This window comes from Ailuropoda melanoleuca, chromosome 8 (assembly GCF_002007445.2).
Source record: "Ailuropoda melanoleuca isolate Jingjing chromosome 8, ASM200744v2, whole genome shotgun sequence".
Lineage (NCBI taxonomy): Eukaryota > Metazoa > Chordata > Mammalia > Carnivora > Ursidae > Ailuropoda > Ailuropoda melanoleuca.
The window spans coordinates 101,066,236-101,090,515 of NC_048225.1; the positions used below are offsets into that span (position 1 = coordinate 101,066,236).

General features: G+C 52.4%; 1 protein-coding gene across 1 annotated transcript in view; it reads left to right on the top strand.

The window, feature by feature from the left end:
• Positions 1-4,109: 4,109 nt before the first annotated feature.
• Positions 4,110-24,280, top strand: part of PKP1 (plakophilin 1) — a 51,165-nt gene continuing 30,994 nt past the window's right edge. Inside the window, exons 1-2 of the mRNA XM_002914608.4 lie at positions 4,110-4,641; positions 14,844-14,950. Coding sequence (XP_002914654.1) covers positions 4,440-4,641; positions 14,844-14,950 — 309 coding nt within the window. The 5' untranslated portion in view covers positions 4,110-4,439. The remainder of the gene's footprint in view (positions 4,642-14,843; positions 14,951-24,280) is intronic.

A 24,280-nucleotide genomic window follows, 5' to 3' on the forward strand; every position in this document is an offset into this window, starting at 1 on the left:
TGCGAAGGCAGAGGCAGACATCTGCACGGGGCGAGTCGGTGGAGGGCTGGCAGGGAAACGAAACGATAAGGGAGACAATTTAAAGACTGGGAAGGTGATGGTGTGGTCCATCAGGGGAGGTTATAAGGTGCCTGAGTTAGGAAGCCACTGAGGAGCCTGCCACCTGACCAAAGGAGCTCAGCTCAGAAAGGCTGGACAGCAGAGAGCTGGCCTCTTGGCCACCGTCACTGTCCGTGATGTCCGAAGGTGCCTGGAACAGGGGTCAGTTACAGAAGAACAGGGCCAGATAAGGTGGCACCATGATGGCAAGCTTAGGGGTCCATAAAGGAAGGTTAACTCTTCCAACTCCCTAGGGGTATCTGCATCAGTTTGGGGTAGAGGGGGAATTGGTCCAGTCACCTGGAGGGGCTGGAAACTGAGCAAGGAGAAGCTTCAACCCAATCACTCAGAAGCAGTAGGAGCCCCAGAGGCCTCCTCTCAGCCTTCACCTGGCCCAGCCAGCCCCTCCTCCTCCCATCTCTAGATTGTAAGATCTATAAAGGCAGGACTTTGTCTTCTTAACCACTGGAGCCCCCATGCCTAGGCCAAGGCCTGTCGCATAGTAGATGTTCAATAAACACTTCTTGAGGGGCACCTGGCTGGCTTAGGCGGTTAAGCATCCACCTCTTGATACCCGCTCAGGTCTGGATCTCACAGTTGTGAGTTCAAGCCAGGCTGGGCCTGGAGCCTACTTTAAAATGCATACAGACATACTTGTTGAATAAATAAATCCATATTCTACTTTTTAATGAATGAAACTTGAGATCTGAGATCACAGGGTGTTTTACTTCCAAGGGCACTGGAAGCCCTGAGTGTCGAAAGAGAAATATGGGTCACAGGTCATGCTGGAGGGAAGGCAGCAAAGAGAATTAGAACCCCATCTGTGCTCATTCGTTCTAACACCTTTGAGGATGAAAATGTTCTCATCTTGTTTCAGAATCAAATCAAAATTAACTTCTTTCAAGATGTTTTTCCCAAACCACCCCACACCCTCTAAGCTCAAATTAACCCCTAACCCTTGGAATTTTTTAATCATCTAAAAATATGTTCTGAAGGTCACTTGAAAGCATTTCAGAGCTCAGCTCACGTGACAGTCTCACTGACATCTATCCTTCGCCTTAGGAGTGTTACCCTTTCTCTGGCCTGGTTCTGAGGCAGGGACCCACATTGGGGGGGGCGGAACTTAGGCAGGCAGAAGAGAGAGGTGATGGAAAAAGTTCTGGCCTGCTGGCTCAAAACCATACACTTGAGCCCCAAACCAATCTTTCCAGCCTGAATATACCTCACGCATCTTGGGCCAGAATGTGTGATTGACCCTCTCTTCCTTTCCTTCTCCCAGGTGGGAAGTCAGACCTTGGTCCAAAGCAAGTCTTCACCAATGACTTAACCTTTCTGGTGTGTTTCCACTTCCACAAAATAATACCTCCTCAGGGGTTACCAGGAGGATTACATCAAATAATAAATGAATAATAAATGCCAAGTGGACCTGCTCTCGGCTCTGCAGATATTAGCACTCCCTCCGTCCACTGCCAGGCTTCCCTTCACTCTGAGGTGGGGTGGGAGAGACAAGGAAAACATTGTCCAGAGGAGCTGGTTCGAGATTCTCCTGCCTTACATAGCCCCATGATCGACATCAGAATCCCAGAGTGTTAGGGCGAGGGCGGATTGGGTGAGCTATCAATCTACCTCTGTTCTTGACAGATTTGGTGCCAGGCCAGAGGCAGGGACTTGTTCTGGCATCATGAAGCTAGTTAGTGACACAGCTGGAACCAGTATCCAGGTGGCCTGACTTTCATGCCACGTGATGGAAATAGATCCTGCTAAAAGATTGATCCATGGAAGGATTTTGAGCCTGCTGCTTGTCACAGGGAAATCACGTGGAGGCAGCCCGGCACTGCCATGGGGCGCCCAGACTCTGGACCCTGGGTGCCTGTGTCTGGCCCTGTCTCTGCTACTTACCAACTTGGTGGCCCCACCGAGCCTCAGTTTCCTCACCTGAAAAAGACAGATGATGGCCCTGATACTGAGACCCTTCCATGTAGGATCAATGTAAGGATTCGGATGGGATGGTCTATGCAAAGGGCTCAGAACCATGCCTGGTTTATAGGCTTGCTGCTTGTAGGAACACAGCAAATGTTGGCTATTGCTATCAATATATCAAAATAATGTCAATGTCAAAATAATGGAGAAGTATCTAGAAAAAACTGAACTTTATATCTGGAAGCAATTTTAAAGGTGATCAGTTTCAACTTCCAGGGAATATGTATGGCCTTTCATAACAATATAGGCTGTGCCAATCACCTCCTTCAGGGCCCTTCCACATGCCAGAGGTAGCAAAATTATCATTATTTAAAGACATAATTAACATTTATTGTAGCGAGCATATTAGGGTTTAGATAGGCCAAATGTGTGATACAATGGAGTTGTATTTTATGTGCTGTCATGTATACTTTATAGTACATTGGGGCCCTTATATAATCCGTGAGCACTGTACTTTAATGCCCATTTTATAGGACTTTTATAAGATAGTGTGGAGGGAAGAGCAGTGGCCCAGAAGTCACCAGCCCTGATTAGAATGAAGGCTTTGCCACATATCAACTGGGTGACCGTGGGCAAGCTACCCCTTCGCCTCATCATTCAGAGGCTGGGCTGGATGATGTGCAAGGAGGATCCATCTAGCCCTGATAGCCTATGGCTGGAAGCAGAATCTTAAAATTTTAAGCAGCGATAGAGGTGTATGGATGTTGAACCTTTGTATCTATGACGTATTGATGGTCACATCTCTGATTTATTTGATGCTAAGTTCTTACGAACACAACCCTCAATTATAAAACTATTTCTATTGGAAACTATGGTCTGCTTTACAATATTCTGCTCTGCACGTGGCTACCCCATGCATTATGGGGAAAAGGAGGGGCTCCCTGCATGTAACACCCACTTCTCAGGAAATGAGCAAGTGACCTTCATGAGATCCCTGAGATGGTCACTCAAGTTTTGCGATCCTTTGTCCTATAATTCCCAAAAAGTATAGACTCTGATGGCTCCTTCCTCTGTAGACTAGAAGGGCCAACTAAAAATGAAGTATGAGAGCTGTGAGCGGCAAATACAAAGGACAGCTAAAGGGACAGCTGTGAGTGTAACGCTGCTGGAGGACTCCCCAAAACTAAGGAGCTGAGGGACTGCACTGCTACGCTGTTCAGAAATGGTGTCCAGAAGACACATCAAGAAATGCATGAATTCTGTGACCATCTTTTGCTTAAGGAGGACAGGCAGGGTGTGGTGTCTTTTAGAAAGAGTTCCATCAACATAAATTTAAAAATTCTCAGCCCCTGGTGTGAGCTACCTTCGTGCCTGGGACCATGCTCCGTGGACATCACTATACATGTGTCCCCAGGGGTTTGTGTGTCTAGGAGCATGCATGCAGAAGTCCCAGAATAGTAAGTCCATAGTGGGGTAGTTTTATGGGGCAGGCAGCCTTCCAGGTTTCCAGGAAGGATCTGAGTAGGATACAAGTTAGATTTAATTTCCCTTAAGTTGGCTAGCTTTCATTCATTCATCCATTTAAAAAAAAAAATTTTTTTTTTTTTTTATTGAGCCCCTAATATATGCCAGCACCATTTTACAGGCTAAGTCTGGAGTTTCAGAGAAGACCCACTGTTCACATGGCTTTTTCCTCTGGCGTGCCCACACATGACAGGTGTACTATTTTGTGGTTTTGTATCTCAAGTTCGGTCCTTGGGACTTCATGCCCCCACCCCAGCCCCTTCAGGACTTAGAGTAGAATGGTCGTCCCCATAGGATTGAGCACTCCCTTTGGACAGGGACCGTGGCTCAGCCTGCGGCCTGGGAGCCCCCACCACAGGGCTGGTCTCTGCCATAACCTCAGGACAGACGAAGGTGGACTGCTGGCCCTCCCGGGGCGCCTGGTCAAGAAAGACTCCTTTTTCCTCGAGAGAAGTCTCCCTAGGTTCCTGAGTTGAGCACATACTTTCTCCGTGAGCGAGCAGGGACAGGACAGAGGGGCGTCTCCCTGGGGCCTCACCTCCTGCACGTCACGGGGGAGGGAAGCGAGAGGAAGGAGCGGATGGCAGGGAGACGCCGAGGTCCCACACTACACTCGGGACTCGCAGCCCTGCCCCCCCAAGAGCGCTCGCTCCCGCAGCGGCAGCGCCCTGCAGCTCGCACCCAAGGCGGCGCGCAGCCAGTGCAGTGGGTGGTGCAGGGCAGGGGTGGTATATCCAGTCTGACCGAGGGCGGGCCTCGCCAGTGCCAGCAGAGGGACCAGCCGGGCCAGAGGCGCCACGAGCCGCCGCCGGGAGCCTCACAGGGACCACGCACTCTATGGCCCTCGGGAGCCGCTGAGCACAANGCCCCGCCCCCCCCCGCCGCACCCCGCCGCCATGAACCACTCTCCGCTCAAGACCGCCTTGGCGTACGAATGCTTCCCGGACCAGGACAACTCGACGCTGGCTTTGCCGTCGGACCAAAAGATGAAGACCGGCACGTCGGGCCGCCAGCGCGTGCAGGAACAGGTGATGATGACCGTCAAGCGGCAGAAGTCCAAGTCGTCCCAGTCGTCCACCCTGAGCCACTCCAACCGAGGTAAAGGTTCGGTGCCCGCGCGACCCGTGCGCTACGACCCCGCGCCCCTCGGCGGCGCGGCGGGGACCCAAAGGGGCGCGCCTCCCGGGAGTGCGGGNGCCCCAGGCTGGGGTTGCGAAGGGGGGCTCGCGCGGCGGGTGGGGGACACGGCCCGGGGCGCCTCTCCAGCGCGCCGAGGCTGAGGATGGCCTGCGGGCCCGGGAACCCGGCCCAGCGCCCGGGAGGCTTTCTTCCCCAAACTGCTCCGGGAACAGCCCCCGCCTCTCTGTCTGCCCCGGCTCCCCAGGGCTCTCCCGGGCTTCCCAAGGGTGTGGGCTCCCCTCACTCCCCTCCCCATCCTTCGGGCTTCGCGGTCCGCGGCGCCAACGGCAGGTAGCCAGGTAGCCGGCGCCCAGGCGGGCAGGTTCCCCGTCCTGGTGGGGCCAGTGCGTGCCCGCCGGGCCGGGCGAGGGGGTCGCCGTGACCCAAGGAGGGGCTCAGGAGAGGCGCTGTGGGACGGGCAGGTGCCGCGGGGAACGGGGACCAGCCCTTGGAACGCCGCAGCGCGCTAGCAGGAGCCTCACACCTGGAAGAGGCAAGTCTGGTTGGAAGGTCACCCGAGGACCAGTGCGCTCCCTGAGGCCCCCCGAGGCCCGGGAAGGGCGGCTGCTGATGCCCTCTTTGCTCAGAGGCTAATGCGGAAATCCCAGGAAGCCCCTAGGGCTGAGCCCTTGCGGTGAGCACTTGTCCAGTGTAGGTGCTCACCCTGACCAGCCACCAAGGCCCCCCGCCCCACCCCTGGTGCTGAGGTACCCCAAGCAGGGAGGCTTGGAGAAAGGGATAGGACCCCTGAAACTCAAGGAGGAAGGTACAATTTCTGACAGGGGCATTTGTGGAGAATTTTTAGACCACATACTTTAATACAAAGGATTCCCAGTAAGAATTACATGCAAATTTGCAAGCCTTCTGTGTGTGTACGTTTAGTTAGATTTAGTAAATACTAATAAAGGTTCTGCAGACTGCACACCAGTCCAGGCCCGCCAAGGCTCATGTACGGAGTCGGGCCTCTAAGACAGAGTAAGGGGAGGAGGGGGTAGTAGAGAGGAAGGAGGCAAAGGAGACAGACCCTGCCCATCTCCCACCACACACACACACACACCAGCGCACATTTCCTACTCCGGCTTGGTCTCTCTCCCTCTCTCTCTCATTCCTGAGTGGCCCCTGTGTAGAGCTGAGGGAGAGAAAATGGCTGGCCGAGGACTTCCCTGCACCCAAAACCTAAAGGTCTTTGCTGCTGTGTGTGCCTTTGTCCTGGCCTGGACTCCACTTCCTCTCCTGCCAGACTTCCACTCAAGGTCATACAGACTCCAGAGCATTTGCCTCCTCTTTTATTTAGTACTTTGGTAGCTGCTTACCGGCCTTTTTTGGAAGTAGGTTTGGGATAATTAAAAAAAAAAAAGTGTCCCCATTTCTGGCCATAGCCCAGTCACAACTCAAGACAACCTACTCTCTTCTCGGCGCAAGACTTAACTGTCCTTCTCCCACTCCCATGCCATCCCTGGCCTGAGCTCCAGGCTCACAGCTCCAGAAAAATCTCAAAAATCCCGAGTGCCCCAAACACCCCTTCTCCTTCCCACCTATGGAGATGCGGGCGTGTCTGTCATCATGCAGTGCTGTTTCTGACCTTGCCTGTAACATCTATCCGATGGGATCTCCTTCTCTCCATCCCAAGGTCCTCCGGGGGACTTAAGCCAGGTGAGGGTTGACTTCTGGCTACTGCATACCTCTCCAGAAACAGGCCTCTCCAAGGACTGACCCTGTAGGTGTGTCCCCTCTGCCCTCAGCTCTGGCGAGTCTCCCACAGGGGCAGTTTCCCCAGAGGCATCGCCTAGGTGGAAGAGGCAGTTGGGTCACTTGGAGCTGGTGTTTCTGGTTTATCTGGCTTTGTTTTCATCAGATTTCCCCCTTCTCTTCATCAGAACCACCCAAGCATTCGCTATTTGCTCAGTGGCCATTCCTACTAACTTGGCTCTTTCTTTTTGTCTTGGTTTATATCCCACGCATCTGCTCTGGTTGCTGGGAAGGGCGAGTTGGCAGTTGTGGAAGGACCATACCCCAGGTCATTGCCTTAACCCCCCTGGTCACACTGGAATTCTCCTTCAAGAGAGAAGAGTCGAATTCTCTAGGGTGTTTGGTTCTCTTGGGGTTCCTGAATCCCACCGGGGCTCCTCGGGTTAAGAACACCCACCCCAGAGAAGGCCAGCCACAGCTCACAGGTTGCCTGGCATGTAGCTACCACTCCTTGTACCCCGTGAAGGACAGTCAGGAATCTGCCACTGGTCGTCCCAACAATAGAACCGGCTTTTCTCCAGAGTCCAACCCGGAGAGGGTTCTCTTCTGTCTTGTCCATAAGGGGGAATTGAGCAAACCAAGGGCTGGGAGAGGAGCCCCATGGAAGGAGCCTGACACTAAATACCTATTTCCCCCAGCCCTCCCCAAAAGACTGCAGATGAGAAAGATGCCTCGCCCTGGTCAGGACGTCCCTAGGGAGGGAGGAGGGCGCTCTGGGGTCAGGAGACCCTGCAGAAGGAGGCTGCTCTGAACCCACCTGCCCACCTGGGTCTTTTTCTGACCTGGGCACTAAGTATTGCTCTCCTGTGCTTCCAGAATGTCCTTGTGTGTGTGCAGCTGGGTGTCAGCTCAGACTGTGTGGGAAGCAGGAGGAAGCCCAGGCGATGGGGCTGCTCAGCCTAAAATCTTTGCTGGGGAAACTTGACCTGCCTGAGGTGGGAAAGTCCCTGCAGGTGCTCGTAGTGAGCCGCTCTGTTGGGGGGGGGCGGTCAAAGGCTAGTGCATCAGCTAGGCAGCCCAAAGGAAATGCTTTTCCACATTCAGGTTCTTTAGACCTTCACCTGGAACCTCGTCCTAAAGCTTAAACTGAATCCTATTTGGTCCAACTTCAACAACCCCCCCCGCCACCCCCCGCCGCTGCGGCACTGTGAATACACATCCCACACAAAGTCTAATGACACCACCTTGCTTTTTCGTATCACTCCTTGTTCCAGAGAAATCCCAACACTAACAGCGTCATTGTCCTTGTTTATCTCACTACCTGCTTAGACATCTGTGATTTTTTACTTTCAACCTTCTCCTTTCTTCTCAGAACTACCATTTCCTATCTAACATGGCCAAACCTGGATTTCACCCTGGTCGGAGATAGGGTTGGGGCCACCTTGGGCTAGGGAAGGTGCCTGTCCCCTACTTCGTCATCCTGCATCTGTCCCTCGCAAGGCAGTGACTACTTGAGGCCGTCCTAGGGGGCAGGCTTGTGCTGGCTTGGTGGCCGTGGCATGCACAGGTGAAGGTCCCTGCCTCGGGACCCCGCCTTTGTTGACCTTTCTGTATTTATGTTTGGCTGTGTCTCAGCATAACCCTCAGTCCGTGTGAGGTTCTGCTCATTCCGCCCTCTTGGAAGTTGTCCATTTCTGACCACAGACCACGAACAGACATCACTTCTGGGGTGGTTTTCTCAGGACCGAGGCTGGCGTAGGGGAGAGTAAAGGGTGTCTGAGCTTTAACTTGTTCCGGCAACGAAACATCCTAATTAAACTTCAAATGAACCAATTCCTGTTTCTTTACAATGTATCTTGGCTTGAAGCTGAGGTTTTACCAGAATTTCCGTTTGCCTGTTACAACGCATACAAAAATGCCAAGTATTCCAGAATGTTTCACAGCAAATGCTATTTCCCTGGACCCCGCTCCTTTGCTAGGCTCATTGGCAGAGGTTTAAAAAAAGAAAAAGGAGGGGCGCCTGGGTGGCTCAGCGGTTAAGCGTCTGCCTTCGGCTCAGGGCGTGATCCCGGCGTTCTGGGATCGAGCCCCACATCAGGCTTCTCTGCTGTGAGCCTGCTTCTTCCTCTCCCACTCCCCCTGCTTGTGTTCCCTCTCTCGCTGGCTGTCTCTATCTCTGTCGAATAAATAAAATAAAAAATCTTTAAAAAAAAATAAATAAAATAAAAAAATAAAAAAAGAAAAAGAAAACAAACAAACGTTTCTCCCCATACACCAAATTGTAAATATCAATAAGCCATTCGTTCCAGGTCTAGAAATCTGGAAACTAACTTCTGCCATGGGGTATGAGCCCGAGAAGATGTGCGATGTTCGGACAAAATAAGATGGAGGAATGTTAGATATCCTCACGTGAAGCTCTTTGTAGGCACGCACTGCACACGCGCACACACGTATACACGTGTGCCCACACCCATGCACATACATGCATGTAGGCATGCATGGACACACACCCCACCTTGCAGTCTGCACTAGGGCAGGAGTCCAGCCTGGTGTCAGGAGACCTGAGTTCTACCTGGATTGATTGCTGGCTGATGTGTGATCTCGGGCAAGTCACTGCCTCTCTCTGGGTCTCTGCAGCTGTACGAGATCGGATTAGATCATCTCCAAAGTGTGCTGTGATGGTACCCATCTTTGGAAATAGATCGCATCACTACCTCTGCAGACCATTCCCCCAAACGGTCTGTAGCTGTCCTACAAAAAGACTCTTCCCCTCAATGAGTATCCTTCATGGTTTCCCTCTTGTGAACACCCTGACATACCAGAAGCCATCCACTCCGCTGCTTGCAAACCTGACTGCACATTGAAATCATCTGGGAATTTTAAAAAATGCAAATGCCTGTGTCCCACCCCCAGAGATTCTTATTTAGTGAGTATGGGGTACGTGCAGGCTTCGGGACCCTTAAAGTCTCCTAGGCAGTTCTGATGTGCAACTAAGTTAAGGAATCATTGTTCTGGTCGCCATCATTCACTCACACCTAGACCCGGCATGAGGATCACCCCCATGAGATGCGTGCACACACACACACACACACACACACACACACGAAGACTAATAGACATCTAATGTGGTAATTGCTGATGACAATGTTTTAGTCTGGATCTCCAGCCAAGTGGCTGGGTCCTGTTCTGACCTTTGGCCACACGAATCTGCCACCCTGCCCCCGTGCCAACCTTATCCCCACAAGATGCTCCCACCCTCTGCCCAGGCCTTGGGCTTAGTGGGGGCCAGGAACAGACAATCAGAAAGAGAAGCAGGGCTGCCCCGCAGAGTTGGGAGGGAGAGGAGCGAACACCGGCTGTAGCGGAATCTCTGCTCCGTACATGTGCCCAGGAGAAATGCGAGAACCATGCCAAAGTGCCTGGTGAGGTTGTGCTGAACTCCTTGCCCTCCTCAGGCATGGAAGCTTCCAGATAGGGATGTCCACAATGCTCCCAGCTGGCCTGGGCAGAAGGAAATGGGAGGACATCTGGCCATTTCCCTCCCTTGGGCACCTTAACGTTCCCACGGGCACCGCTGCTGCCCAGTCTTGAACATCTTAGAGGGACATCATCCCAGAAGTGTCTTCGGCAGTTCTTCCTAGTGCCTCATTTAAGTTCTCCTTGCTATGGGCTTAGCCTTACTGAGCACCATGGGTGGAAGAGATTTCAGGGGGGTGACATACTGGCGTTCTCATGGCCGAAAGATAATGAGCTTCCTTTCCCAAGCGTTTTGTGCTGAGGAGCAGACGGGCTTTACTTCTGGGTAGAAGCCAGAAGAGACAGGGCTTTATGGGACACAGAACAAGCAATAGACACAATCCAGGGCGGCATGACCTGTGACAAGCCCTCCTGACTAGCAAGGGAGAGGGCTCTGGGGGAAGGAGGCAGTGGAGGAGATGGGTTCCAGATGACCTCTGTCCCTGCGGTCAGCCTGTTGGTCAGGCAGGCGGAAGTCATGTGTGCCTTGTCCAGGTAGACGCTGGACCTGGGGTCAGGAGTAGGGGGCAAGCAGAAGATCCCTTGCTTCAGGGAGATCCTAGCCTCCTTGCTTTCTGGGGGAAGGGCCCATAAGTACATGTGTGTGTGAACACACACACACATCGTGTACAGAGGGCACACTCCAAGGAACACACACGCCAGCATGGAGTGAGTAGAGCAGCTGGCCAGAAAGCTGACATGGTTACGTTAGAGGGTTTGGAGTGCCCAGAGCTGGGTGGGGTCACCTCTAGAAGAAGCTGATTTTTGTGCAAGGTTTTGAATGCTGGGAGAGGGTTTGGCTGAGAAGAGAAAGAATGTTTCAGGTGCGGTGGGTGTGACCGATTTGAAAGCTTGGAGGGTGGAAGAGGATGAGTCATTCCAGCAAAGGTTGGCCTGTCCCCATTGGAGAGAGAAGTCCAGGTATCATAACAAAGAAGGTACCTCCCTTTTCAAAGCTTTGGTAGGCGAGAACGCTTGCGCTGCCCCTATGACACGAGAGAGAATCAGATCAATGTCTCAGGCAGCAAGGGAAAGCAGCATCCGGGGACGCCGATGATCTGAGCGGTGGATTTTTTGAGATGGCTTTACACCCTGAAACACTGACACGGGTGAGACAAGCTGTGTGGACCGAGCAGCTGGAATTGATTGTACGCTGGAGAAAGCAGTACGTTTTCTGAGACGTTTGCTCTTTGACCTCAACGTTCTCTGGGTGGGCAGATGCCTCCTGGGGACAAAGCCACCACCCTTTGCTTCTGGCATGTGCTCCCTTCTGGAGGAAACAGTGGGAATGCAGGTGCTCAACTACAAAAGTGGTTGGGATCACCTCCCCTTACCACGCCTGCCACCAAGAATCCTCCTCAAGGAGGTGGCTGTGCCTGTTCTCAAGATGCTCTCAGATGCTGTCTCCCTAGATTGCCTCACTTACCAGGGACATCTTTGGGTGGGAGGTGGGCCTGGTCAAGTAGCCTTCAAGGACCCTGGTCCCATGCTGCAATTTGGGGGATGTGGAGCCTCCAGGCACCAGGCACCGAAGCACCTCCACCACAAGGGGTGAACTGGTTGACAAAAAGGACCCACTCAGTCCAGGTTTGGCCCAGCCCCAGCCAGAGCCATGCCCTGTGCCCAAGATCCCAGGGAAGGAGGAGACACGATGCTTGCTTCAGTGAGTGCCCAAAGTACATGAAGGTGGACACTGGCACGGTCATGAGATGGGGAACCAACTGCACCTGACTGTGCCCCTGTTCTGAGGAGGCAGTCAGCCAGGGGTGATGGGACCAAGTGGAGTTAATCAGGAAAGGCTCCCTAGAAATGAGTTGTGAAGAAGTCAAGGGACTAGATGGAGAAAGGAAAGCTGTCAGAGCTATTACCATCACTCTCATTGAGAACCCCCATGTTCTTGCTGTTGAACCTGACTTTCCAAGGGTGATGTGTACCAGCCAGACACCCTTGGGTCAGGAAAGGAGAGCAGCATTCTTATTAATAGAGCTCACCTCCTACCTGCACATCTTTTGTCATCGGGTACAATGCAAAGTGTGACCTCAAGCAGGTAACTTCTTTGGACTCCTCTACCTCAGAACCATGGCCCCAAGTGCAGCTACCTTTCTGCCAGAGAAGCAGTGCTGGCTGGTGTGATGGCAGCCTCATTCTCACAAGGAAGCCAAGTAAAGCATCTTAAGGTGGGAGTCAGGTGGTCTGACCCCCATTTGCAGATGGATCTTAGGAAGTACCTTCAGGAGCCATCTGGAAGGGCCTGGAGGCCTTGGCCTCACCAGAAATGAGTGTTATGGCCCACACCTGTCATCACTAAAGTTACCACTGGGGCACAGGGACTGGCTTTTAGAAGGATAGGGCATTCCAGAAGTCTTATTCACCCCTGCCTCCATGGCAGAGAACTCCCTACCTCCCACATGGAGAGAGAGTCAGGCAGGTGCAGGGCATGGACGGAGGAGATGCTTCATCTGATGACCGAGGGAGTGAGTGATGTCACTGCTGACAGATTCCCTTTTGAGAAGAAGTGGAGGCCCCATGGGAGCCTGCCCTCCGCTGAGCCTCCTGGGGATGCCTCCGCTAGTCAAAGGCCTCCCTGAGGCTCCGTAGAACTCTTTGTCACCACCCCAGATTTTCCATCTAAAAGCAGCTGGCTGACCCACACCTGCCCCTGGGTGGGACATCACTGCTCACGGGGCAACAACCAAGTGAACTCTAGCTTGTCAAACCCTAAAAGGGATGATGGAAGTAGGCTGGATGGAGGGCAGTCAGATGAGACTCGGCTGTCAGCTGCCTCAGGGCCTGAACATGCATGCCTAGGGTCCTGGCTGTAGCCCCTTCCCTGGTGTGAGCCAGTTCTGGGTGTCTGAGCCCATGAGATTACTTCCAAACTCCTCCTGACAAAGGCAGCCTTTCTTGGGGGTGGGGGCAGCCTGAGAAAGGTAGAGGAACCAGCTGCCTGCACTCAGTAGGGGAGCTCGGATTAAGTCAGAGGCTCAGGGAGAGTCCCCTCAGGAGTCAGGCCTGGGCCCGCAGGACAGCTCTGGGAGGATCCCAAGGCAGGCAGCACAGGGGGTGGTGGTGTAGCCTTTGATGTCTCCCCATCTTCCTTGCAAGCTTCTCTGAATGCCATGGGGCATGCATGGGTTACTATAATCACATGGCCATGGAACGCTGGAGCTATGTGGGGCCTTTGGGGAGTATAGAGGCCAACCCCTTCTTTTTACAGAAGAAGCAGCTGAGGCCAGAGAGAACAAGTGACTTGCTCAAATGTCAGATCCATGACCAATGTCAACAACTCAAGGCTCCCAGGGCAAGTTATCTCTGCCACAGCCGATAACCCTAACGGCCTGTTGATCCTCCTTGATGGCGAGGGAGGGGATGGGAATCGGGGCAGTGCCCCCTCCTATGTGCAATGGGGTGGCCCTCTGGCTGGCTTCGGAAAGAGGAAATGGTACCGGGCAGAGACACCTGGCCCATTCCGAAGCTGTTCCCCTGCTATTCCTTCTCTGAGCTCAAACACTCCAGTCCCCACCCCACCCCCACTACCCTACAAAGTCTTGGGAATCGGAGTGGGTGTGATGTGGCAGATGGGAAGGAGCTAATTTGGCCAGGTAAGATCACTGTCAAACCCTTCCCCCTAGATAGGGCTTCTGATGCTGGAGTCTGACCATCACTTCAGAGAAAAGAGGCCATCCCCCTTAGGACGCTCTCACTGGATCCCACTTTCCTTTTTTCCCCAGAGGGCTCATCACATAAAAAGAGTGTGGGGCAAGCCTGGCTCTGGACATTCAGGCCATAGAGCCCTGGCTTCCCCCTCCTGCAGATCCCAGTGTAAGGAATGGGACAGCAGGCAGGATGTGACTCAGGGTCCAGACAGCAGGGCAGGATGTGTTTAGAGGTAGGAGAGATTGCCCTGGGCATGGCTGGACAGAAGAGGCTTCCCCAAAACGATGAGATCCCGAGCTTGGCCTTGAAAGATAGGTGAGATCTGAACGTTGTGGCCGAGAAGGGAAGGCAGACTCAGCAAGGGGCTTGATGTGAGCAAAGTCATGGCCATGGCCCGGTCAGCCGTGTTTCAAGGACAGTGAGGCAGCCAACAGACCACCTCTGGCAGAGTTGGGACTGTCCTTTAGGTCCCACCTGCCACCTGGTGAAGGGGAGAAAAGAAGGCAGCCCCACCAGGAACCCAAAACCCAGTTCGGATTTCTGTGATTCAAAGCCGTTTTGCCGCTAATAACCCTAATGACACTCTGTCCTCTTGCGGAGCCTGTCATTTGTGGGTCTCCAAGCATTCTGAAAACATTAATTAATCCTCACTGGGGCCTTTGAGGTTGGCGGCCACCCCCCCTTCACCATCCGGAGCACCTAGGAGACGAAGGAAGGGACAAAAGATCGCGTCGTCACTAGCAGGGGCCGGACTGAGGTTTGAAACCAGAGTCTTGCCCGGAATTGGACTCTCAGCAGCCCTCACTGCTCTGTGGCTCTGACCTCGGGGCTCTGGACCTGGAATGCTGACATCTTGCCAGTCCTCCCCCAGTGGGGAGCTTATCCTTGTGGAATGTGGAGTCGTGATTCCCTGGAACGGAATGGCGGTGCTCCGTGACCCTCCAGGCCAACTCCTGGCTTGTAGGTGTCAACGGACTCCAAACAGCGGGGAGACATTCAGTCAGCCCTGGGAGGGCTCGGCAGAGATTTGCAGAGCTGTCCCTGCAGCAGTCGGTCTGGGCCCTTCCTCGGCACTGGCTGCGGAGGAGCTAGAGTAGAGAGACGGAGACGGCAACGGATGATGTATTTCCTAGCCTCCTCCTTCAGGAGCTCAGACCTGTTCTCTTCCATGGGGCATGATGGACCCGGACGCCGTGGGGAGGAGAGGCAAGTGAAGAGCGTGGCCATCCCTGTCCTAATCCCCTGCCTTTGTTCTCAAGGTTCCATGTATGATGGCCTGGCCGACAATTACAACAACTATGGGACCACCAGCCGGAGCAGCTACTATTCCAGGTTCCAGGCGGGGAATGGCTCGTGGGGATATCCGGTAAGGAGCTGCTTCCATTCAGAAAGACCCGGAATATTGGTGGGGATGGGTTAGGGTTTATGGCGGAGCAAACCTGCAGTCGTTGCTGAGAAGAGTGATACCGGGTGGGAAGGGGCTGAGGTGAGGCCCTGCGGTGAGGCCCAGTAGCCCTGACCAGGTCCATTTGCTTGGCCATTATTTCATGGATGGCCATTAGTGCAGTCTCCTGTTTGGGCTGATTGGATATTTCTGATTGTCTCAAATAACATTTTAGAAAAAGCATAAAGAAACCCTCATGTGTTTTAAGTCCATTTTTTTTAAATGTCTGATATGATCATGGATTTGAGAGGAGTTTGAATTCTTGAGTTCCATTTGTGGATTAACTTAGATGTTTCGAGGAAAATCCTGAAGAGACCTCTCTGCTCAGTATGGGCTGATGACCAAGGAGGGTGCTCTGGAAAGTCCCCTGGGGCTGGGAAAGCTTGTCCCCTGCAGTGACTCTTGGATAAGAGGGTACATGCTGGAGTGGAGTGTTGAGTATATAAGTTGGACCGGGGCTCCTGACTGGCTTAGTCAGTAGAGCACGCGACTCTTGATCTCAGGGTTGTGAGTTTGAGCCCCATGTTGGGCTTGGAGAAACTATAAGTGTCTATAAGTTGGACAAACCTGGGTCCAAATTCTAGCTCTGCTACTCACTGAGCACATGACTTTGGGCAAGATACATCTACCTCTGGGCCTCAGTCTCCTCACATACAAAACCGATATAACAAAATCTACCTCATGGCGTTATTGTCAGGATTAAATGAAATCATGTGCATGAAAAAAAACCACTAATGATCATCAGTCTTAAGGTTATTTTTTTTTTTAATTAACGTAGGTAGAGATATTCTAGATCCTTTAATCCTGGCCCTGTCACTGTCTTTCTGTGTGATTTCAAACCACCATGCCCATCCATCCATTACTGAACAAATATTTATGTAGCCCTACCCCGGCACCAAGGTCTGTGGTAAATGCTCTGGTTCGACCATACAAACCAGGGTAGGAGTTTTTCTCTACTCAAAAATCAGGGGTGTTGCGCTAAATGACATCCAGGTTTTCTCCCTGTCTCCAAATTCTGTGACTTTCATTTATTTTTTCTAATTCCAACATTAGCCTGTATGGCTCTTGGGAATTCTTTTGCGAGACATTATGCAGACGGAGCGAAAGGCTGCTTTTCCATGGGAATCTGGGGCCCTGTATTCTTGGGGCTCCAGGTTTCAGTGGCATTTGCTTTGAGCCCACGTTGTTTACAGATGTCACCCCTGAGTTTTGGGGTCCCGGGCAAGGGAGAGTGTGGGTGGTTTAGGAGTCAGATGTTCTTTTTGTTGTCAATTAGATCCTTCCTTCCTAAGTTCTTGTTGGGGCTAATCGGGGAGTATTTGTCTTTCTTGCACACTACAGGTTAGGGACCAAAGGGAAGAATTAACTGGGTTTCCTGCAAATTTATTCCCCTCCCATTTTCCTGATTTTTGATGTCAATCGATACCCTCAGTGCAACATACAGACAGTTGACTGAGCCCGTAAGCTGACAAATCAGGCACAGATGTGGATGAAGTTTTTTGACATCAAGAGTGATGACCAGACAAAATCCGACTTAGAGAAAATGACTTAGTAATGCAGTAATAAAGGCTTATATGGGACCCAGGGAAGGCAGATCCCTGGACTGGACCAGCTGTCAGATGAATAATCATGCTGTGTGGCTGTTACATGTCTTCATATATATATTGTTACAAATCAGAGCCTAGAAATCTTAGTTAAGTTCTGGTCTGGGTTCTACCACTCCATGGCTCTGTGACTTTAGATAAACCTCTTAACTTCTCTGGGTATCAGTCTTCTCATCTGTAAATTGGGCATGAGGATATCTGTGTGCGTACTTCACCCACAGGTTGATGTTACATTAACAGTGAAGTGTTATCAGTTGGGCAGTGTGGGGTCATTACACGTGGAAATTTGTAACCAAGAACTGCAAAGGAACTCTTTCAGAGGTCTTTCTTTAAAAAAAATCTGCACATGGCCCATGTTGGGCATTTCTTCTGGTTAATCAACTCAGTCTTCAGTAATCTCAGCAGCTCTTGACGCTCCCAAATTGCCCCCACCCCTCCCTGTGCCTGTTTTCTGACAATCCATGAAAATTCCTTCTCTTTCCCGCGCCCGAAGGCCCAACCCTCCTTGCTCCTTCTTCGCTGGCGGGACTTCAGACATGACTCATGTCAGGGTAGCTGCTGAGGCACGTCCTGTCTCCTCTCAGCTCAGGAGGGGCTATGGGAACGGTGAAGAACTGAGCACACATGAGGATTTGGCAGAGGGAGGGGGCGAGGTAGGGAGGAAATGGGAATAATTGATATTGGAGCCAGGCGTATAATCAGCCAACCACGGGGCAAAACCAAACAGGGCCAGGACTTAGGAAGAAGGAGAGAGGGACAAAAGGTAATAGAGCTCGGTGACAGTGAGATAATCTACGCCCGTGGGATTTTCCCATGGCTGCTACAGCTGGCACAGGACCATTTCCTCTCCTCCCTTCTGGTGAAACCAATATGGCGGCAGAAGGCAGGGAGCGAGGGGAGCAGGATGTGGTTCGTCCGCATAAGCCTCATCAGCGGGTTTCAGCAGTTACTGAAAGCTGCTGAAGGACCGTTTCCTGCAGAGACTTCACGTTCACTCCGTCAGCCAACTTGTATTGAGCAACTCCGGGGCAGGGCACGGAGTGAGGCACACTGCAGACACCCAGACAGGGAGATTCTGTCTTTGCCCTCAGTGAACTTGCAGTCGAGTTGGGAGAAGCATGGAGGTCAAAGGACAAGTCAAATGCAGGCATTAGTTGCTCTCCTGGACTACTGCACCAGTTCTGCCATTGCTCAAAACATTTCCAGACCCTCTGAAAAGATTTTTTTAAAACACAGCTCTCAGTGTCATTTTAGGAGCCACATAATATAAGAAAACCAGCCTCATTTCTTTACTGTCATGACCTGTGCTTGACCAAAAACAATATTAGCCACTTTGAGCCCCTCACCCCTCAGATTTGGCTCCACTTCCAAATATCAAATGAACTTCAAATAACAAAGATCTGTCACCATGAAGTATATATGTTATTTGAGTATGCAAAGGATCTGTAGGCAATTCCAAAAAGAAAACTCTTTTTTTTTTAAGATTTTATTTATTTATTTGACAGAGAGAGAGACAGACAGTGAGAGAGAGAACATAAGCAGGGGGAGTGGAAGAAGCAGGCTCCCAGCAGAGGAGCCTGATGTGGGGCTCGATCCCAGAATGCCGGGATCACGCCCTGAGCTGAAGGCAGGTGCCCAGTGACTGAGCCACCCAGGCACCCCCCCAAAAAGAAAATTCTAAAAATCTTTAGAAAGCCGTGGTGTTACCTTACCATTTGACCTTATATTCTGTATCAGCAATAGTCTTCTAATTTAAATAGATATATAACTGTACCATTTATAATCTATGATCACTTATACCACAAATTAAGAAAATCAAACAGAGTCTTATCATAAAATAAAACTTAAAACAGAGTTAGTCTGGCACACAAAAAGCATGAAGGGGCTTAAGGAAAAGGGGAGATTGATCGAAAGAAAGTCATTGGCCCAGTCAACTCTCTGCTGGCCGCTCCAACCTCCTTCAGAGACAAGGCAGGAGCCACAGGGTGGCACAGACCTCAGGGAGAGGGAGGAGCTGGGGGAGGTGGGGCAAAGGATGGGGCAGTTTTTAGCCGCATTGCTCAATTTCTTGAATAATCTCAGAACCAGATTAGTGAGATATTAGGGCCTCAGTGAGGCTGACACTTCACAGCTGGGGATATCCAGGTCCAGAGAGGATAAATTACTCAGCAAGGGTCACACAGCTGATTAATAAGACAGCCGACTAGACCCCTGGCCTCCTAACTCCTAGTCTAATGGAGTTTTGCTCTCATTACTCCAGACTTTCCATGGTCCTTTTATGTGGGGTTTTTGTTTTGGTTTCATTTTTGGTTTTGCATCTCAGTATTTTAACACTACAGCCGTGTTTTAGGGACCTGCAAGAGACCTACGAGTTTGGATCCCTTAATTTCCACCCTCCTCCTGTCCCCCAACCAAGCCTACTCTTTCCTTGAGGAGTCAGCCTCACTCAAAAGAAGCAGGAGAGCAGCCATTTTTTTCATCCTAAGTTCAAGCTGGATGCACTCAGCTCTAAGAGTTAATGGGGGTTAGGGCAGGGGGGCCACATAAAATGCAGTAAAATACAATACTTGGGACATATTTACACTAAAATGTTATTTGTTGTTTATCTGAAATTCAGATCTGGTATCTTTATTTGCCAAATCTGGGTACCCTAGGTCAGGGTATCTTCCCACACATTCCCAGTGATAAAAACAGATTCCCTTAAGCGCTCCTCTCCTAGGTCAGGGATGCGAACAGAGCCACTTCAGGCCATAGCCACTTCTGGTGAGAAAGTGGAAGCTTGTTTGACTTCTGTTAGGGGACCTTGTAATGGGTCCCTTGAATACCTTCCTCTGGGTCAGCTGAGACCAGATGAAGGGAGTAGAGAGCCCGAGGAGCTAGAAGGCACAGCCCTTCCATTCCAAAGCTAGAAGCGGGCTCCCTCCACAGGGCTTTGCCCTAAGTAAAGCTGAGGCAAGTGGACAATTTTGATATCCAGGGAATGTTTCCTACTTAAAATCGTGAAGCTCTTCTCGAGCATGGTCTTCTGGGAGTCACATCAAGTGAAATGTTCTTTGGTTATGAACTGAACTAGACCCTCCTGCCCAGGAGCTGATTTCCAGGAGAGAGAAGCCACATGGGCATCGTCAGCCAGGAGGTCTGGGCTAGGGCGCACCTGGGGTGCCGCCATATTGAATCACTCAACCGTGCTCAGTGAAATCCAGCCCCATGCTCCTGGGGGTGAGAATCCCCAGGAGTATAACCAGAGAAAAGTCTGCCTTCGTCCTGCTTATTGACCCTGTTTCTCTACTTTAGCCCAGGATTCATCGGCAGATCTTTCTCCCAAACCCTTCTTAGCTGAATTTGCCTACCTGACATGTCAATATTTGAAGATCCACCCATGACAGAGTATTGTGGACAACGTGCTAGGGACCGTCACCCTGAGAAGAAGTGATCCTGCCCAGTCCAGACCTGAAGCCACCCGGCTGGCCCACTTTTACAAATGAGAGGGCTGAGGTTTCACAGAGCTTCCGTAAGGGATGGGAAACCCAAGCACAGTGTTCTGCAGTTAGCCATGTGGTTGGAGTGTCCGCAAAGGCCCTGGGCCAGGTACTACAGAGGAGCTGCCAGAAAGAAACATGACAGGATCCTTGTCCTTGAAGCAGAGAAAGAGACCATCTTTACCAATCCACAGTTAACACAGTCTGTTCCCCAAAAACAACCTGGTGTAGAGGCGTAAGCCTTGTACTTTGGCCAGGAAACTTTGGATTCAAATCCTGGCTTTGCCTCTTAACTGGCTACGTGACCTGGGCAAGTTCTTAATCTGACTGAGACTCGGCTTGCCCATCTCTAAAATGGGTGGGAATTCCTATTCCAAAAGGCAGTAAGGGGTTGTGGCTCTGGCATGTCAGATTCAGAACAGGAGGCCTGGATTCTAGTCTCAGCTGGGCTGCAACAAGCTGAGGGATCTGGGGTGGTCTTCACCTCTCCAGACCTTGGCTTTCCCATCCAGGGAGCAAGGCAGTTGGATTAGATCCAAGACAAGGACCCATTCAGCTCCAGCTTCTCGGGGCCTGTGTGACTTGGGAGCCGAGTCTGAGTAGCTACAGGGCTCCGTAGCCAAAGCCTAGTGGAGGTCTCCCTGGGAGCAGGGGCAGGGGAGGGTCGTCCCGCTAAGACCTCCACTTCAGGCCTCCGGAGGGATACTGGCTTCTGCACTTCCTCCCTGCTTTCATCTGAGCATCTCCAAGCACCAGGAAAACAGCACTTAATTAACCCTTGCAACAGGGTGGAAAGGTGGTAGGACCTCATTTACTTTGGCTTTACAGAGAGGGAATAGACACGGCAAATGGCTCCAGCTCGTAACTACCCTGACTTAAAACTCAGGCTCCGCCTCCTCCCCTGCTCCCATTTCTCAGCTCTGAAAGTCACTTGGGTGACCTGGGTTCCTTTGGCAGTGCCTGCCGGGCCTCTGTTCTTGAGAAGTACAGGGGAAGGAAAGATTGAGTGGACACAAGCTTCTTCTCCCAGGCAGGCATGGCTCCTGCTCCAAGAGGGAGTGATTGATGTGTTTGCCAACTCAGTGTCCTTGCTGCCAGCCCGTGACTCACTCCCACTCAGCCCTGGGAGATAGGAGGGTCCCACAAGGGCCCCAGGCTCTCACCCAACAAGAAGAGACAATGATCCGACTTGCTGAGGGACAGAATGTGCCCAAGAAAATAAGGCGAGGGAGCGAGAGTTGGCAGGGCCGGCTCTCAGGGGCACCCCTCCCTGTGGAAAGCCGTAGCTTGGCTCGTGGCGTGTTTTCACAGACACCTTGCTGAGGCTAGAGACACTCCTATGGAAGAAGCCTGTGGCCAACACCTGTATCTGGGGTGTCCCTTAGGGAAGGGCCCTGCTTCATAAGCCATAGTCCACCGGAGGGGCTCTGCTTTCCACGTGAGAAGTTCCCCTGCCTTCAAGTTGGAGCCGAAAGGGAGGGCTTCCTTTAGTGCTTGATTTCCCTGCACGGCTGACTTCAGCCTCTCAGGGAGGCTGGAGACCCCTCCTCCTGGCTGAGGTTCGGGTGAGCCAGGGAGGACTCTTCAGCGGCCAGAGATAAGGCGGAGGAAAGGAAGACGCACTGGCCTGGCCGTGGGCTTCTCAGAACATCACTGTCCCAGGGACCGTTGCTGAGACTCCCCTCCTGGCCGGGTCTGATCTTCAGCAGACTCAACAGTGGCTCAGACCATCTCTTTGCAGCTCTGATATCCCAGATCCTGTGGCCTTTCCTGGGGGAGAAGAATCGGGGAATGCCTCCCACATCCACACCATGGGCTTGCAAAGAGATGGGAACGTGGTTCCCGCAAGTCCATGCCAGTGGCATCCGATGGTGGAGAAAACCAGGCTAGGCTCCTGGAAGAGCTGAACTTGGAACGGGGTGTGAAAGGAGAGGAGGGCTGCCCTTCGCAGAGAGGATGTGGGCAGAGGAGAAACGCTCCTAGGCCTGGGGCTCGGTCTGATAGCCGCGCCTGGGCCCTCTTTCCTGACTGATCACCCCCAGGGAGGGCAGCTGTTTGCATGTTGCCAGTTCCAGAGGTCTCACAAGCCTCCCTGGCCTCCTGCCACCAGTTCCTGGGGGCGCGGGACCCGTGATGCCCTCTGAGCTGAGTGAGCCTGCTGCCTACCCCTTCCTTCTGCCCCTGAGGAGCACCAGACACAGGAGAAGGCAGTGAGGACCCTCGCAGGGGACAGGAGGTCAGACAATTTGACCAGAATGCTCAGGGACAGAGGTCAGAGTCAGGGACTCAGTGGGGCAGCGACAGAGCTGGTGGCAGCATCGGGCTGTGCCGCCCTGGACACAGCCAGCGGCCGGCCCTTCTCAGACGGTGCGCCAGAAGGAATTCCGCTCCGCTCAGGAGAGACAGCAGCGCCTGTTTGACATCTTCCTTCAGCTTAATCCCTCAGCAAGTCTGCGCAAAGGCTTGCTCTCAGTTTGCAGAGAGCTCAGAGGTCAGGGCGAGGCTGGGCAGACGGGTGGGTGTTGTGAGGCGGCGGACCCTCTGGCCGCGTGGAATGGAGCTATGCCTGCTTCCGAGAAGGAAGATGCACGAGTGGGTCGCTATTCTCACCTTCCTTCTCACACACGTATTCAGAGTAGAGCCTCTGAGACTTGAGAGGGAAGATTGGAAGAATCAAGGAAAATTTATTTTGCTCCAGAAAACAATTAGTGGAGCTTTGTTTGGGGCCCAGTGTTTTGTGTGTTTGGTTGGTTGGTTGATCGGTTTGTTGTTTTTTTCTGGTCCTGACAAGAGCTAACCTACCCAACCAACAAGTCTTTAAAGTCCTAACACTATAGTGAAAAACAACTACAGGAGGGAACCACAGCGTCAGAGAGGGTATCATTCGAAGCTAAACAAACCTCCGCAGGCCTCCGCTCTCTCGGCTGTGAGTGGCAGGGTGAAAAGAGGCCTGCTTCCCCAGCTCCAGCCCCAGTCCCCAGAAGGAGCAGGAGGTCTGGGCAGGGCCCCCCCCCCCCGGGTTCTGGGGTGAGCAGGCAGGTGGCAGCTCGCCAGACCACCACAGCCCCACCGCCTTCGTCTGCCTGTCACAGGCGGAGAACTCCAATCTCCAGCCTCCCTGTCAGTTAATAATCCCACGAACTGGCGCAGCATTTTGAAGTTACCCAAAGGGCTCATGTTTCTATTTCCCCGCTTGATTCCTCAGTCTTTGTGAGATCGGTAGGTGTTCCTCGCCTTCTGATGTTCTGTGCAGGGAAATCAAGCTGCAGAAAAGTGCAGGGACTTGCCCGGTACCTCACAGGCAGACTTGGCAGAACTGAGTCCAGAGCCCAGTGGGCTGGAGTGAGTCAGGATCTCCTCTGCTGCCAGGTGAGCTGCAAATGCTCCAACACCAGGAAACAGGGGGACGTGAAGGAGGGCCACGAAAACCCAGCCCTGGATAGATCTTCTGATGCCTCTTTTCTGGTTTGAGAGTTTTCCTTTTGTCACAGAGCTCAGCGAGACAAATGCAGGAGCATTTCCCAAGTGGGTGGAAGAGCCGTCCCCACCCTTCGCTAGGGTGAGGCTCCGCATTCTCCCCCAGGGCCCTGGCAAGTCTCTACGGAGGCCTTCCTGCCCCAGGAGAGCAAACTCAGCTGAAAAACAAAAATCAGGTGGGGGGTTGGGAGGGGAGGGGTGGAGACAAGGCTGGGAAGAGAAGCGGCTCTGGGGCTCTAGACCCCCCAGCCCTCCCCTCCTACTCCCCTACAGGGTGCTCAAGGGTGTGGCCTGAAGGGGATGAAGGTGGGGTGTGGGGGGTTTGTGGGATTTGTTCAGAAGCACTGAGCTAGGTTGGGAAGGAGGCTGTTTGTGACTCCAGTGGGGACTGAATCATAGATCGCCAAAGTCAGAAGAAGCCTTATAGGGCACTCCGTAGCTGGGGAAACAGGACCAGAAAGGTGAGGTGACCGCCCAAGGCTGCACAGCCGGACAAGGAAGAACCAGAACTGGGACCCCGATCTCCCAACTCCTCACTCCCAATCTCCCTGACTCCTTGCCCAGAGCACCTTGTCGCACTGTTGCTCTCGGTACCCTTGCCACTGTGGGCAACAGTGTTTCCCAAACCTGGGTCACTTGTAAGCACAATTTTTATAACATCATCGACCAACAATGATTTATTTCTAATGTAC